Source organism: Zingiber officinale, chromosome 5B, assembly GCF_018446385.1.
Source record: "Zingiber officinale cultivar Zhangliang chromosome 5B, Zo_v1.1, whole genome shotgun sequence".
In the NCBI taxonomy this organism is placed as follows: Eukaryota; Viridiplantae; Streptophyta; class Magnoliopsida; order Zingiberales; family Zingiberaceae; genus Zingiber; species Zingiber officinale.
This window is the reverse complement of record NC_055995.1, coordinates 96284538-96302060: the sequence shown is the minus strand read 5'-3', so window position 1 is coordinate 96302060 and position 17523 is coordinate 96284538. Positions and strand designations below refer to the sequence as shown.

The 17523-nt window shown below is 36.0% G+C and overlaps 1 protein-coding gene across 2 annotated transcripts; it reads right to left on the bottom strand.

The window, feature by feature from the left end:
* Positions 1 to 81: 81 nt before the first annotated feature.
* On the bottom strand, positions 82 to 16647 carry LOC121985095 (mitochondrial carrier protein MTM1-like). Of its 2 annotated transcripts, XM_042538371.1 has the most exons (10): positions 16273 to 16647; positions 15911 to 16000; positions 14959 to 15087; positions 14812 to 14871; positions 13356 to 13526; positions 11415 to 11511; positions 1069 to 1160; positions 801 to 950; positions 399 to 457; positions 82 to 218 (listed from the first exon to the last, which is right to left on the bottom strand). In XM_042538371.1, exons 1-10 carry the CDS (start codon positions 16522 to 16524, stop codon positions 86 to 88), a joined length of 1233 nt encoding a protein of 410 aa, XP_042394305.1. In that variant the 5' UTR covers positions 16525 to 16647; the 3' UTR covers positions 82 to 85. The 2 variants fall into 2 exon arrangements, with proteins under 2 accessions (XP_042394305.1, XP_042394306.1); XM_042538372.1 differs by lacking the exon at positions 13356 to 13526.
* Positions 16648 to 17523: the final 876 nt, after the last annotated feature.

Sequence of the window (17523 nt, the reverse complement as noted above, 5' to 3'; positions counted from 1 at the left end):
AAGACAGAGCCATGGAGGAGTGTGTTAGAGAGTTTGAGCAAAATAATCTTATGTGCTGCCGTTGCAAATATAACTTCTTACTCTTTCATGAATCTGTGTTTCTCTGATATAAAATGTACTTGACGACTTCATAGAAGGAGACTACGATGCCGACAGAAGGACCTGCTCGTCCGACCCGAGGACCTACACCAGTAAAGAGACCTCTGACGCCTCCAGTCCTGCATATGTTAAAGCAGGTCATTTAATTGGACCTACACCAGTAAAGAGACCTCTGACCCGAGGACTTACACTGTGAGTTGGTCAAATGATCAGTTTGGCACAAAAGCAAAAGATAAGCATAAAAAATGCTTTCAGAATGAATAGTTATTTCAAGATAACTATGTTAAGAAGAGATGTACCTCCAAACCTCTGCCAGTGTCTGTCTCGTCGTCATATTTAGTGCTCTTGATGGATCTTTCTGTTATGAGAGTCCAGATAATAGTGAATTAGTATGAGTCTCAATTGGGAGGGTTTTTTTTTTTGTGTAATCTAATATAAATCCATCCCCATCTAAAAGGAACACTAAAAGAAAAGGAAAAAATAGCAGATATAAGCATGATGTCAAATGATAATAGAATGTTCAGAACACGGCTTCCTACTGCTGGATAGGGATAACGATATGGTGGAGGAAGGCGCTCGATTCCCATCCCTCCCCCATGGCCCCATATAGCTTAGAATGCTGATGGTACCAAATGCCAACTTATTTATTGTGAAAACTGTAAGGAGGGACGAAAGGAAACATAGGAATTCTGAGAGCAAACCTCAATTTGTCTCCTTGTTTTTGCAACATCGAGAGGACATGTGGCAAAGGCAGCAAGACTCCCGGCTGCAAAACCAGCTAAGAAGTTCGCCCCTAAAACACTAGCAGCATTGCCTTCGTCACCGACTAGTGAAAGTAATCTTCGACGGATCTATATAATTAGGCAAGTGCCAAACATAACATTATAAGCATTTCTAAGCAACATTTAAAATCAAATGAATAGGCAAAAAAATTGCACAAGTGCATAAATTGCAGCGTATATAACATACTGGTTCAAGAGTTGGCCAGCATATGGCAGAAAAGGGAACATCACGAGCAAGTTGTGCCCCCATACCTGTCCATAGAACACGGTATCCTCGGACTGTTTCCAGAAGTATAAGTCGTTGTAAGTTGTCTTGTAGTTTCATAGTTAAAATTGATAGGAGGGAATAAGATAACAGAAATATCTAATAAGAAATTCAGCACAAATACAAATATGTGACGACGATAAGACACTACAGTCACATAATCCAAGTCAAAACCTGAAAATAGAATCAGATTAGAAAAAACATGTGAAAAAAGAAATCAAAAACTGCAATTGTTCCAAAATATGAGATGTCATAACTGAATACTTTCAAAGATTTCCTTAATTGTAGAGATTATGATTGATTTAGATTATCTTAATTATAGGGATTATGATTAAAAAAAATAGCCCGGTGCACGAAGCTTCCGCCATACAAGGTCCCGGGGAAGAATCCATTGTACGCAATCTTATCCTACTTTTTGCAAAAAACTGTTTCTAAGATTCGAACTCATGACCATTTTGGTCACAAAACAACAAGCTCTATAAGGATTATGATTGATTATAATTAATGATGGATAAACATACCATAATTATTGGATTCTCTTTCCCTCCTTAAGTATATAATAGGAGTGCAAATGAGCCAAGCCGCTCATGAGCCGCTCACGAGCGACTCAGTCAAAACTCAACTCGAGCTCGAAGTTGATCGAGCTCAAGCCGAGCTCGAGCCGGCTTAATTAGAAATTGAGCCGAGCTTAAGCCTAATTATTACTGGCTCAGCGGCTCGTCGAGCCAAACGAGTCAATAATAATATATATTTTTATAATATATTAATTAATTTATTAAAAAATAATTAAAAAAAAAAATCGAGCTTGAGCTCGAGCCCATAATTAAATATCGAGCTCAAGCTCAAGCTCAAGCTAAACTCTACATGCTCGAGCGAGCTTGAGCGAGAGTCGAGCCGGTATAAATCGAGTTGAGCTCGAGCCTAGGCTGGCTTGAGCTCGTCTCATTTACAACCCTAGTATATAAATATCTATATGTAAGCGGATTATTATATGGAGAAATATATGATCTCTTTCTCTTTTACATGGTATCAGAGCAGGGTTCTCCTAATCTAATTTTTCTGCCGTCCCTGTTGCTACTTCCTGTTGATGTTGTCGCCTATGTTGTTAGAGGCGCGAGGCGCACCGAGGCGCAAAGGGCTCCTAGAGCCTGAGGCGCGAGGAACGCCCGAGGTGCGCGCCTCTTGAACATGAGGTTGATGACTACTAAACTATTGACACACTCATATAATATGCCAAATATGATAACTATTAATATTCCACACACATCAATATCAAATATGACAAGCAAAACAACATCATGATAAAATTAATAAAAGTTTCAAACTTTCAAGTTTCAACTTTCTAATTTAAACTAACAAAGTTCATCAAAACAAGCGTAATAAGTCAAATTAATCATCAAGCTCAAGATCATCCTCATTGTATTCTTCTTCTTCTTTATCTTCATCTTCTTCAAATTCAATTTCTTTTTCTTCTTCTTTTATCTCTAAGTCTTAGAGATGAGTGTCTCATAGAAGAAGATGTATTTCCCTTCTCGACTTGTTTAGGCCTAGCATATGAACTAGAGGTCATGGATGTAATATTGTTTCCTCTAGTATAATATTCAGGCTCTTCAGCTCCACTAGCCCTGCAACGACATCTCATGTCAAGTCATCACCTTCAAAAACCAACTCATCTTCTTCATTATCACTTTCTCCATCCATTCTACCCATCAACCATTCATTAATATCATCAATATCTATCAAAGAGATGGGATCAATCTTATCACGTGCATCATTCCGAAGTTTTAAGGCACGATTGTATTTCACAAATACCAAATCATTTAAGCGCTGTTGAGCTAGACAATTCCTTTTTTTTGCTATGAATCTACAAAATATCAAAAATCACAATAAGTATAATAAAATAGATAGCAAAGAATATTTTCTACTTATAAAAGTACCATACTAATAGTATTAAACATTTATATTTATTACATACCTGCTCAAATACACTCCAATTGCGCTGACAACCAAAAGCACTACAAGTGAGGCTAAGCACTTTAATAACAAACTTTTGCAATTCTGAGGTATTTGCTCCATAGCATTCCCACCATTCTGTCGGAGATAATGCTCTTCTATGTCTAATTGTCACATTCCTCCCAAATAGCCCTTCTGCCTTTCGATATATAGAGAGCTGGGTAGTGACTTTATCTTGTTCGGCAACGCTTAAAACCAATCTCTCCATAGTTTCAAACAAACCATTCACCACTTCTCCACAGATATTTGAATCTGTGTATGAATAAAAAAATTTTGGATTCAAATAATGTCCTGTAGCATGCAGAGGCCGATGAAGTTGACAATCTCATCTTGTATCAATGATCAAAAACACTTCTTTGTATTTCTCTTCTTTCTCCTTAAAGGCCTTCATAATTGTTTCTTTTGCCCTATCCATAGTCTCATAAATATAGCTCATTGCAGGTTTTCTTTCGCCATCAACCAGTCTCAGAACACGGACTAAACGACCATATATTTTTAAAATATGCACAATACTGCTCCAAAATCTAAGTGTCATGATGATTTTAACTACCTTCTTCCCCGCCGCTTCTTTTGCCCATTTACTCTCTGTCCAATCCTTTGAAATGAACATTTTTCTTAAATTTTGCTTCTGTAGGTGCACCCTTTCAAGAGTGAGAAAAGCAGTAGCAAATCTTGTGACACCCGCCAGACAAAGCTCTTTTTGTCTTGTGAATTGCCTCAACATATTTACCATGCCAGGGCGAACATAAATGTAAGCATTCACTCTCATTGCCTTCTTCAATGTTGCTTTAAAATCAGGCAATTTCCCAATATCTTCTAAGATTAAGTCGACGCAGTGAGCAACACAAGGAGTCCAATACAAGTGTGGCCTTTTTGCTTCTAATAATTTTCCTACAAAAGAAGTTAGAAAAGTAGATAAGTTTAACATATATAAGAAAAAGCATATTGATAAGAAAGAATTAAATAGATTCTTACCAGCAAGCACATTATTACTTGCACTATCCATAACAACTTGAATAACATTTACTTCTCCTACACGCTCCACAAATCGATCAAGCAACTGAAATATTTTCTCTTCGGTCTTTGCATAATTAGAAGCATCAACCGATTCGATGAAAACTGAACCTTTAGGAGAATTCACTAAAAAATTAATCAATGTTCTCTGCCTTTTGTCGATCCACCCATCTGCCATCAAACTACAACCATACTTGGCCCATTCTGTTTCACACGACTTAATGTAATCATTTGTCACACTATCAACAGCCTTTTTTAGAAAAGGAACCCGCACCTCATGATAACTAGGTCCTTTTAGACCTATACCATATTGGCCAACCAAGTCCAACATTCTTTTGAAACTTGAATAGTTAACGGCATTAAAAGGAATTGCCGCATCATACATCCACTCAGTTATGGCAATACAAGCTTTTTCCCTCAATTCTTTCTTGTATGCCTCATTTATCGTTGTTTGTCTTTCTTTACCCTTTTTACTTTCAACATTTTTTTTTTTTGTACATTAGGAGCGAAATACGTATCCATTGGACCTATTTGTCTGGGCCTTTTTTTGCATATTCACTAATCTAGAACTTATACTTGTACTTATAGGCGGTATAATTTTAGCTCCAATATCATCCATATCAATATCATCACCAAGAGGGTCTACATCCTCAAAGTCCAATGTCGCAAGTTTAGAAAGATTACTTTTCTCTGTCTTTTTCTCCATGAAATTTTTAATTTCTTCACGTACATGAGGCGGACATTTTTTGCAAGTCGTAGTATTTCGAAACCCCCCAACAAGATGTTGTTTTGCACGATAGATACCCCCTTTTGTAACTTTTTGACAAAAATTACAAATTAAATCATTTTTATTATCCAGATTAACTCTTTGAAAATAATTCCATCCCGGATCTTTTGATATATATGTTGGAGTATCACTACTACCTTCCATGATATTTGAACAAGAAAATAGTCTGAAAAATTAAAAACAAAATAAAATCAATACAGTACCAACAATAGAAAAGCATTGTACAGTCTGTACCAGCAATAGCAAAATAGTAAAAAACAAAAAGCAAAACAAGACAAACAAAAAAGAAAAAACAGTAAAAAAAATGAAATATCGAACAACAGCACCAATACGAACCAGTAAAAATTGAAAAACAGTACCAAAAAATCCAAAAGCGGACAGCAGTAGGAAGCAAAAACACAAATTGCAAAAATGAAAAAACAGGAAAAACAAAACAAAACCGAACAGCAGCACAGCAGAAGAACACGAACCAGCAACTCAAAGAAAAAAAAGAACAAGCAGAAGAAAAGAAGACACAGAACGATAAGAAAAGAAGAAGAAGAAGAAACGAAGAAGAGAAAAAGAAGAAGAAAAGAAATACCAGAAGAAGCGAAGAGAAGAAGAAGATGATAACAGACGAAAAAGAAGAAGAGAAGTAGTGAAGAACAAAAAAACAAAAAAAAAGAAGGAAAACATACTTGGGCGACGACGCAACTCAGCGATGGCGGCGGCGAACGGAAATGGATTCAGGTTTCTTCTTCTTCTTGCGTTCTCTTCTTCCCTTCCTGCGTTCTTTTCTGCTCGTGCTTCCCGTACCCTAATTCCAAACAAAGTTGATTTGGAATATTTTTTTTGGTTTAAAATCCAGATTTGTTCACGATCGCCTCGATCGTGCCTCGATCGTGCCTTCGTTTAGGTGCAAAGGCGCATGAGGCACACCCAAGCGCGCGCCTGACGAACAACACCTGCCTCGCGTGGGAAGAGGCGTTTTTCCCAGCGCCTTGTGCGCCTAGCGCCTCGGGCGCGCCTTTAACAACACGGGCTGTCACCTCCTGCTACTGTTGATTTCGACGCCGACGTCCTTCTCTGTCGATTTTGGTTGGCATCGTTTTCTGCCGATTTTGGTGTCTATGCCCTGTGTTGCCGTTTCATCCCATCATCCTTTTCTATCGATTTCGGCACTGACGCCCTGTGCTGTCGATTTCTGCGCTGACGTCCTTTTCTACCTCGAGTTCTTTGTGTAACCACGAGCCATCGTGATACCAGTTTTTCCTCATCTTCCAACACTGACTATGACTACTCATGGTTGTGGGTTCTTTCAAGGTTGTAATAGTAGTCACGGTCGTGGAACTGATACCACCAAGAGTAGTCGTTCGTGAGTTCATTGTGGTCATTCCAACCATGCCTCCAAGAAATGTTGGACGAAGTTTGGTAAGCCTAACTTGCTAATAATGCATCTACCGTACTATCGACTCCATCACCAGATACTGACGGTCATGATGATATGGTCTCTGTTTCTCGTACTGATTATGAGAAATTACTTCGCTTTTCTGCTAGCATTCTCTCTACCACTGTTGCCTCATCCTCTCCTGGTGCGTTGGCTGTGTCTCGTGATAAGTCTTGGATGTTGAATTCCGGTGCGTTTCTCATATTACTGATAACAAGTCTGTTTTCTCTTCCTCTTCTGTTTCCTCATCTTTATTCTTGTCCGTCTAGCTAATGGTACCTATTCTCCGATTATGGGAAGAGGTGTTGTGAGGCCCATTGCAAATATCACTCTTGATAATGTTCTCTTTGCACCTAAATTTCCTGTTAGTTTACTGTCCATAAGCCAGCTAACAAAAGCTCTTAGTTTACTGTCCATAAGCCAACTAACAAAAGCTTTGTTCTATATCGTTTTATCCATCCTATTGTATTATTCAAGACCTGCAACGAAGAGGATAATTGGTGGAGGACATGAGAGTGATGGCTTATACTATCTGAATTCAGTTACACCTGTAAATTCTCGAGCACTCAACAACTATCTCCCCTTATTAGTGCATTGTCGTCTAGGTGACCCATCTTCCGTTTTCAAAGTTTAGTTCCCGTACAATCTATTGATTTTAGTGCGAGTCCTGTGAGTTCAGCAAACATCATCATACTTCTTTTCCTTCTAGAGTTGATAAACGTTTTGTTGTGATGTTTGGGGACCTAGTAGAGTTAAGTTAGGAGATTTTCAGTATTTTATAATTTTTGTTGATGATTATTCTCACATAACTTGGTTATATTTACTCAAAAATAGAAGTGAGTCATTTTATAACAAAATAAGAACTCAATATTCTATTGCCTTGCGCATTCTTCGTACCGATAATGCATTTGAGTTCATTCAAAAGACTGTCTACATTCTGTAATTCCCATGACAAAATTTATCAAACCTCTTGTTCATACACTTCCCAACAAAATAGAGTTGTTGAACACAAACACCATCATATTTTAGATGTAGCTCGTACTCTTGATTGACACATACATGTTCCTAAGTTTTTGTGGGATGATGATGTACTCACAACTTGTTTTCTCATAAATAGAATGTCTTCTACTGTGTTACATAGGGATATCCGCTCTCTCTCTTTTCTCTGTGCCTCCTCTCATATTTGATTATGTTTGTTTTGTTTATAATTTTACTCTGGCTCGGATAAATTGTCTCTTCGCTCTATTAAATGCATCCTGCTTGGATATTCTCGTACACAAAAAGGATATTGTTATCTTGAACCCATGACAAAATGCAGTTACACCTATGTTGATGTTACGTTTTTTTGAGTCCCAACCATCCTTTTCCCTCCATATAGCTCAGCCGCATGATACATTAGCATCTCCTCCATTACCTATCCCACCATCCATGTCTCTCGCTACAAATTCTCCGTCTCCTAAACCATTGCAGGTGCACACGAGGCATGCTTGGCCAAAACCATATTCATGTTTCTCACCTCCTCTTCCTGCAAATCTTGATGCTCGCCCCTTCGATATTGATCTACCTATCGCTCTTCGTAAAGGTAGTTGGTCTTACACTACTCATCTTTTGTTTAATTATATTTTGTTTGATTATCTTGGTCCTACATTCCTCGCTTTTGCTATTTCTTTATCATCTACAGAAGTTTCAACTTCCTACTTCGAGGTTTATCAACATTTGGCTTGGCGAACTGCAATGGATGAAGAAATGTCTGCCCTTATCTCTCACAGTACCTGGGAGCTGGTGGATGCACCACTTTCTGTTGATATTGTTGCTTGTTATTAGGTATTTACTCTAAAATTTAAAGCTGACGGTACTATTGATCGATACAAAACTCATCTAGTGGTCAAAGGATTTACACAGACTTATGGTGTTGATTACGTTGAGAAGTTCTCTCTTATTGCTCACTTGAATTCTATTAGAGTTCTGTTCTCATTGACTGTCAATCAATCTTGATCAATGTATCAACTAGATGTGAAGAATATCTTTCTTTATAGAGATTTGCACAAGACTATGTTTATGGAGCAACCTCCAGGGTATGTTGCTAAGGGGGAGAATGTTACTATGGTTTGCAGACTTAAAAAGCCTATTTATGGTCTTAAGCAAAGCCCCCGGAGCCTAGTTTAGTAAATTCAGTAATATAATCAGTGTTGTTGGCTTCAAACAGTGCAAATCGGATCATTCTATGTTTGTACGACAGAGCATAAATGGGATTATTATTCTTATTGTTTATGTTGATAACATCCTAAAATCCGATAATGATATGTGTGGGATAGACAAAACTAAGAAGCATTTGCAGCAACACTTTGTGACAAGGGATATGGGTCATTCTAAGTATTTCTTGGGAATTGAAATTGCTCACAAGAAATATGGAGTTTCATTATGCTAATGGAAGTATGCTACAGATTTACTTAAAGAAACTGGATTACTTGAAACAAAGTCGGTTGATACGCTTATAGATATCAATTTAAGTGTTTGGAATGACATTGGAGAGTTCTCTGAGGATAAGGGAAACTCATCTACTTAACAGTAATAAGACCTCACATCTCTTTTGCAGTTGGAATACTCAATCGTTTTATAGATAAGCCAAAGTAAGTTCACCAGGATACCGCTATCAGGATTCTTAAGTACATTAAGAAATCTCCCGGAAAAGGGTTGTCATTTAAGATAAATGAGCACCTAAAGATCGAAGCTTATTCTGATTCCGACTATGCTGGATTTAAGACCGATAGACAATCCAATTCTAGGTATTGCACTTATGTATGGGAAAATCTAGTAACATGACGAAGTAAGAAACAAACTGTTGTTGCTAGGTCGACTACTAAAGTTGAGTACAGAGTCATGACTCACGCCGTAACCGAGATGTTATGGCTGAAGAATTTGCTTGAAGAATTAGGATTCACCTATATTGAACCACTGCCAATGTACTATGATAATCAAGCTAGGGGTGTAATCAAGCCGAGCCGAACTCTTGAATGTTTGAGCTTGACTCGTTTATAATCGAGCCAAGCTCGAGCTTTATTTAACGAATATATTCATGGCTCACAAGTTTATTCGAGCTTTTATCGAGCCTAAACGAGCTTAATAAATATAAATTATAAATTATAAATTATAAATTTAAATATTCATTAAAAACTAAATTATATATTTAGAGAAAATTATAATATTCTTATTAAAACTTATAATTTTATTCTAATAAATAAATTTAATATATTTGTCTATATTTTTCATAAGTAGAGTGTAAAATCTATAAATTCAATATTAAAATTATTATTTTTTATTTAAAAATTGATTCATGAGCTTAACGAACGTGTTCACGAGCTAACAAGCCGAGTATTGCAAAGCTTGAGCTTAGTTTGTTTATCTTAACGAGCCTCATTAAACCAGCTTTTATCGAATCGAGCTTCGAATAGCTCACGAGCAGCTTGGTTCATTTACACTTCTAAACCAAGCAGTTATTCACATTGCAAGTAACCCAATTTTAAATGAGAGGACTAAGCATATTGAAGTTGACTATCAGTTTATTCGCAAGTGTGTAATGAGTTAGAAAATTGTCACCCCATTCACATCATCATCCAACCAAGTTGTTGATGCTTTCACTAAAGTATTAGAAGGAAAACAATTCTCAGAACTTTGTGACAAAATGGATATGATTAACATATATGCTCCATTTGAGGGGGAGTGTTGAATACTTCCAAAGGTTCCTTTAATTGTAGGAATTATAATTGATTTAGATTAGCTTGATTATAGGGATTGTGATTGATTGTAATTAATGATTGATAGGCATACCATAAATCATAGGATTCTCTTTCCCTCCTTATGAATATAAATACCTACATGTAGGCGGATTCTTGTGTGAAGAAATATATAGTATCTTTCTCTTTTACAATTATATTATGACCCTAAATTAGAATCAGGTAAAACAAAACATGTGAAAAAAGAAATCAAACACTGCAAATCTTCCAAAATATGAGATGACATAAACAGGATTAATTTATTGAAGGATCACGGGTATTATTTTATTGGAATATGTATTTTATAAAGGATAAATAATTAACCAAGGACTTAGAATGAGTTGCTTAACTACTGATAAAGCACAACCCTAATACAAAATATTAATCCTTCTCTAAGCTTATAGCATAGAGCAAGACAACTAAGAAAATAACTATCCAAATCTTTAATCAGACCAACATTATTAAAAAAAAACCTAGACATGTTTGACAAATATCAAGTGCATCAATCTAAGAAGCGTTCAATTGAAAAAGACTCAATATCAAATAAGATGTATATGTGTCACATTATATTCAATTCCTATCCAACATGAATACAGTTTCCATTTTTGACAAACTAAAAGAGACTACTTACATTTTACAATTCAAGCACATGCCTACTTGATGGAGAGTTAAACCAGTGTGATGTGAGTATAAAAATCTATGTTGCATGGATACATGTACGGGTATCGTAACAAATACGATACAGATAAGGCGATACGGTAAATTTTGAAAATATAAGACACTATACAACTAGAATACCACAATTATTAAAATATATAAATATTATATATATTTATATAAATTTAGTATTGAAAATTAAAAATTTTAGAGATAGAAAACCATAATCATCATTCATAATATCCATTGCAAACAAAAAATATAGTCAATCATCAGACACAGGTCTAAGGCGAATGGGCTATTAAGCCCAATTAGTTTTCAGCTATTTCTTAATTAGTCCCCCCAAAGTTCAATTTCTTTCGATTTGACCCTTAAACTTTTAATTTTTTGCAATTCCACCCAAACATATCGAAAAAACATATCCCTCCGTGTCCAAGGCGTATCCAACTAGTCAAACCTACAGAAAGTCAATGATACTGATTTTGCCGTATCCAACACGCATATTGGCATGTCATACCCGTATTGTATCCATATCCGATACTTCGAGAAAAAAAATTCAGAGTATCTGTGCTACATAGATAAAAATCTATCAACTTACAGCCACTGTTGTCATTCGTACGGAGAGAAGATAGTACTCCAACTAGTGTTTTCCAAATTCCAGGGGGTTTTACTCCAACTTTAAATTCTTTATGCGCCTGATGACACAAAATTTAATAAACAATTGTAATATCTCTGAGTTGACTTTGCACTATAGAAAGCAAAGCAAGCAAAGGTTAACCAGTGGAGACTAAGCCTTAAGTTGATATATAGGTAACTGGTAAACAAATTCATTCTAAATAAATACCACATGAACAGATAGCAGCATTTAGCTTTGGGTTCTCTTGCACATGAAGAGTATTTTTCAGCCCAAAATCAATCAAAAATAGATTTGAGCTAGCCAAAGAAAGATTTCCCCAGCCCTTTCCTTCCCTCCTCCTGTTTCTGCCAAAGAAACAGAGTACAATGATCACTGGAAAAACCTTTTTCTCAACCTGTTTTCATCCGCATTACTTTCCATAATGAGACACATGATCTTAGGGGTTGTTTACTTCAGTAAAAGATCCAGCTTTTAGGTAAAGGGAAGGGAAACGAAGTGAATTTGTTGTTTTCTTGAATGGTTGAATTGAAGGGAAACCAAAGGCAACTACTCTTTTCCCATGAAATTAACCCACCCAAAATTGGGCAAACAAGGCGAGAGATGGTAAAAGGGTGATGTGGTCAATTTCTTATCCATGAATTCACTTCCCTTCATGCCCTCCATACGATCATTAGCTTCCAAGAAAACAATACTGAAGATTCTTTATGATTATTCCTTCCTATTGCACTTGTACATCCCGATCTTATGAGGCAAACATGGCCTAAATGTAGTATTAAAAACATAACATGACAAAATCAAGCCGGTAATTGGAAACATGAACAGATTAATAAGTTCTGTAATAAGTGTTATTGGGTTATTAGATATTAGAGTTGAGCTATTAGAGTTGTTAGCTACATGTGCAGTGGATTTACTCCAACATTCCCACATTAGATATTTTAGTAATAGGAGTTTATGCAAGTCCTATAAATATGATGTAATATCTTTCATAATAATAATCGTAAAATATTTTATTCCATCAAACTTAGTATCTAAGTGGTTTTGCCTCCTATGATTAGGATTTTCTTGCTCAATCACCAGGAAGAGGCAAAAAGATACTTTGACAACTTGTAATTTGTTTTTATTTATGATTTTTATATTTGATGAATAAAATTTCCAAAAATTATCTGCTCTCTTTCTTTCTGTCAAAAGAAAAGATTGGATGAAAAATATTTTAATTATTCTTCTTATGAATCTGTTTTCTACCCTCTTTTTTCCCCTAGTTGTTTTATTCCCTCATAAAAACCAGGGCACTAAAGAGTGGACATTAGAACCCTCATATCTCTATCTCCCTCTACAAGCTCTTGCAAATTGTCATCCATCCTTCCAAAATTCAATATCTTGCAATGTGTTCACTAAGCTTCAAAAAACTCTTCCCTGAAACTACAATCCAATCATGAACTCTTTATACAACATGTTAGGCATAGATAATATCTGTGTTCACTGGCTTTAAAGATTGCTTTCCCTACAACTGCAATCCAAACGTCAATACTTTCTATAACAAGTTAGACATCCATAATATCTATGTTCTAACTTGAGGAGTGTTAGCATTATTGAGTTATTGGAAGCTAGAGATATTGAGTTATCAAAGTTGCTAATTGTATGTGTTGTGAGTTTAGTTCCACATAAGATGTTTTAGTTATAGAGTTCTGTGTTAAGCCCAACAAATATGATGCAGTAGTTCACTTTAATAATAATAATACAATATTTCATTCTTCTAAACTTTATGTATATAAAAGCTTAATGGCAAGATAAAATGCATGTAGTCCATCGCAAATAGGTACACTGATATGATATTTTTCTTATTTTCAAAAAGTATTAGATCTAATATAGTGAATCAACCAACTTGAAGTTATATGAGGTTACCTGCATACGTGTTCTTGCCAACTCAATTGGTGAACAAGAAATACATGCTAATGAACGTGCAAGTGTGCCGGCAAATAAAGGTGCATAAGGTGTCAAAATTGGAGCATTGTGGTAAGTGAACTCCTCCATCCAATTGCGGAATATGTCATAGCAGGGTAAGTATATTCCTACCTACAAGCAAAGTCCTATAAGGTTTCAAGAAAACTATCCGAGCCATGTAGGAAAAAAATTATGATTAATGTAGCCAACAAAAAAAAAAGTAATGTCTCAACAAATTTCATGCTGCACAAGCTACAGATTACAATAATTCACTTAAATAAAAAGTCAGATTATACATACTAAGATGATGAATTTGTTTTCTCTTTCTAGTATGTCCTGTCCTAACTCAACTGAATCCAAGAGACCAAGACCCCATTAAAGTAGTTAGTTTAACCTTCCAAAATTGGCAAATACTTTCTTTGTTAAATTCAATTGCCTTGTGACTTTAATTCTTTAAGAATTGAGCCATTGAGGTCCTATTCCATTATGAAAAAGTTGGTCAATAATTAAAACTTGGTAGCAGCCCAAATCTTCGTGTTTAATAAACTTGACTGACTTTCAACTTTGTAAGAATCAAACATATAGTCAGCATGTTCATATTATGTTCAACCTAATGGCATCACCAGGCACAATGTGGCACCTTTGCTACCACATGGCACATCCACAATGAGCTACCACAACAAGGAATAGTTTTGGTTGATAAAAAATTTAAAATTAAATAGAAGCCCTAATGAATCATAGTGTAATCGTATATCAATTAAATTTTTTACTAGTCTATGTCAATCAAGGAGGCATGTTGATTCACCCAAAAAATACCATGCTATATCATCTTTAAGAGAATCCATTGTAAATTGCCAATTGGTTACACTGGTGGCAAAGTTGGAAGTGCATGAATAGATATTTTACAAATCAAAATTCGAGCTAAATTTGTTACAAATCCCATGATGGTACACCCAAAAAGTCACAAGCCTTACATATCTATCAGCTAATTGTAAATTGACAATGAGTTATGATGGTTACAAAAGTACATGAATAGATAGATTTGCCACAAATCAAAATTCAAGCTAGATTTGTCAAAAGGCAGATCTAAAATCTTTGTTTGATAAATTATCCTAGAGTAGTAACTTAGACCCTTATCACACACCAATAATTAATAAATTGTAAATATATTCCAAATTTGCATGTTTATTTGATAAAATTTGAAGAAAAAAACTCATATAAAACGTCTAATAGTTAAGTAGTAGACCTTGTGAACTAAGGTCATGTCAAACATCTATAATGTAGGCCCAGAATATTGGAGAACATTGTGCAGAAGGTATAGCGTGAAAGCAAGTTCAAAAAATAAAAGTACATAAAAAAGGGAAAAATATAATCAAGGAATTTATGCAGCTATATGACAATGAGATTGGAAACTCACAGTTGGTACAGCTAATGCTAAGCTTGCATTTGTACCCCTCCACAATCTAGCAAAACCTTCCTGTTGTTTTTAGAAGTTAAAAAAAATGACATAATGGGGAAAATTTGCAAAGACATTATTATATTTGTGTTAGTTTAGTGCATTTACTTGTCTAACAACTTTATTGAAAACATCCATTGTGTCCTTGTACTGGAAACAGTCAGGAGGGCAAATAGATTCAGTGCCAAATATAGCAGCACGATTGCAGGATGGGGAGCATCTCAAATCTGAAATTATCTGAGCACATTATCAAAGTTATGTCAGTCATGAGATACTGCATAACTAACCCAAACACAGTAATACAAAAGATTTAAAATAGTCGGAAGAGAGATGTGTCCTCAAAATAAAAACATGGTGTTCTTTAACAAACCTAATCTCAAAATAAAAAAAAAAGGCAGCCCGGTGCACGAAGCTCCCGCCATGCGGGGTCTCGGGGAAGGATCCATTGTACGCAGCCTTACCCTGCTTTTTGCAAGAGGTTGTTTCCCGTATTCGAACCCGTGACCTTTTGGTCACATGGCAACAACTTTACCGTTGCGCCAAGGCTCGCCTTCAAGGCAAACATCTATAATAATTTTCTTATCTGAAAATGGCATGTTTAGCATAAAGGCAAACATCATGTCACTATGATATTAAACCAGATGGGCAATGCCAACCAAAGACGCAATATGAATGAAGAATAACTTGCAAATTGCAATATAGTTCTCAGTGAATCAGAAAATTTAATAGCCAAATTACATCAACCGATATCTTAAGCTCAGACATTTGTCTTGGAGTTCAAAAGTATCAACTAAAGTCATTAACTATATAGAGGAATGCGAGTACTGAAATTTTTCGAACAACTAATTGCTCATATGATCTGCCACAGATACTGAGACCCTTAATTTGCAACCAATCAAGCTTTCAGGTATCGACTAGAGCAGAATGTGCACATCTTAGGTCGTATTAATCTAACAATGTAAAAAGAACAGATGTAATGCTAGCACCACAAGTTGAATGATAATTCAAAAACAGACACTGGCACTAAAATAGTAATATATTAAAGCAGGAAAAACCATACTGTTGTTGGGCCGATGGACGCCATGCTTCTTCCGTACTGATGCTGCATGGGATAATATGCAACTCCAGCTGCTTGCGCCTGCAACCTCGTCTGCGTTTACAAATATAGAAAGGTTGCTACAACTCCAAAAAGTAATCAGAAGAGAAGAGACAAATTTGATTCCACCAAAAACTCAATTGGAAACAACTGAAAGAAAAGTGGCACAGAATGAAGTATCAACAAGAGATAAATAAGAATGGATTCGCCCAACCAAAAAGATTGGAAACCACATGGTACAAACAACAAAGTCAAGGTCGTGCGACCCAAAAAAAAAACAAAATGGGAAAACGCCAGCTGAAAAAAAAACAAAGTCAAGATCTCACCTTTGCAACGTCGAGGGGATTCACAAGGATGGCTGATATCACAGCGGCACCCGCGGCAGAGAGCGCCCTCTCCCCGAATCCCATCTGGAAGTCGGGCGAAGAGGAGACGAGATGAGCAGCGGAGGGCGACGGCGGGGACGAGGTGGACTGGGCTTCCGACTTCGATGCATTTGCCGACGAGGCGCCATCAAACTCGACCCTGGTGGCAGCGGGGATCCACTTGGGAAACCCGCTTCTCGAGCAACCTACCATCGTCCAAACTCCAAACTCTCTCTCTCTCTCTCTCTCTCTGCCGGTGGTGTCAGGTCAAGGTTCACAGAAGCGTATTAAAACCCTAGAAAAGAAAAGAAAAGAAAAGACACACACACACCCAAACGGATAAAAATAACGACCCGACGAATTTATAGTAACAGAATTTCATTTCAGCACAAATGTTTCTATATTTTCAAAATACATCTAACAATTTAACTGATCAAAACAATTTCAAAAAGAGAAACTTTCAAAGGGATGTAAAAATTAGGACGGTAAATGAACCAAGTGTTCGTGAAAAAGTTTGATGTTTGATTTGGTAAGAGCTTGTTTATATTCGTTCAATATACATTAGATTAAATAAACAAACAAGTTTGAACAGCTCGTTAAACTAAACAAGCAAGCTTGAACACATATATGTTCAGCTTGTTAACGTTCGTGAACAACGTTCGTGAACAATGTTCATGAACAACGATCATGAATAATGTTTACGAACCATATTCATTAATAAAACTCTTTTTAATATGCTAAATAAACAATAAAATAAAATAAAATAAATAAATTTAAATTATCAAGTTCAATAACTAATTAAACAACTAAAAGTTTCAAACAATCAAATAATCTTAAATTGAAAACTTGATAATATCTAAACAAACTAAGATCGAACCAAGCTCAAGTCAAGCTTGAATTGAGAGCTTGATAACATCTAAACGAACCAAGCTCAAACCAAGTTTCAAACAAGCTCAAGCTCATAAAAAAAAATTAAGTCAAACTTGAACACTCATTTCAAAAGCTTGGTTCATTTTAAGTTCGTCTCGGTTCGGCTTGATTACTTTATCAAACAAGCTTAAACACCCCAAAGCTCGACTCGACTCGACTTATTTACAGCCTTAGTAAAAATGGATCTGATCCGTCAATCATCCGAAAAATATTAATTAGAGTAAGAGGTCTTCGGATTCGGATTTAAATTAGGATTGGATTCGAATTAGGAAATTTTTGGAT

Coding starts and splice junctions, on each gene's coding strand:
- LOC121985095 (XM_042538371.1), bottom strand. CDS start 16,524: ATGGTAGGTTGCTCGAGAAGCGGGTTTCCCAAGTGGATCCCCGCTGCC. Junction 13,527..14,811: donor TAGCATTAGCTGTACCAACT/GTGAGTTTCCAA, acceptor CTTTGCTTGTAG/GTAGGAATATACTTACCCTG. Junction 458..800: donor AAACAAGGAGACAAATTGAG/GTTTGCTCTCAG, acceptor CTCTCATAACAG/AAAGATCCATCAAGAGCACT.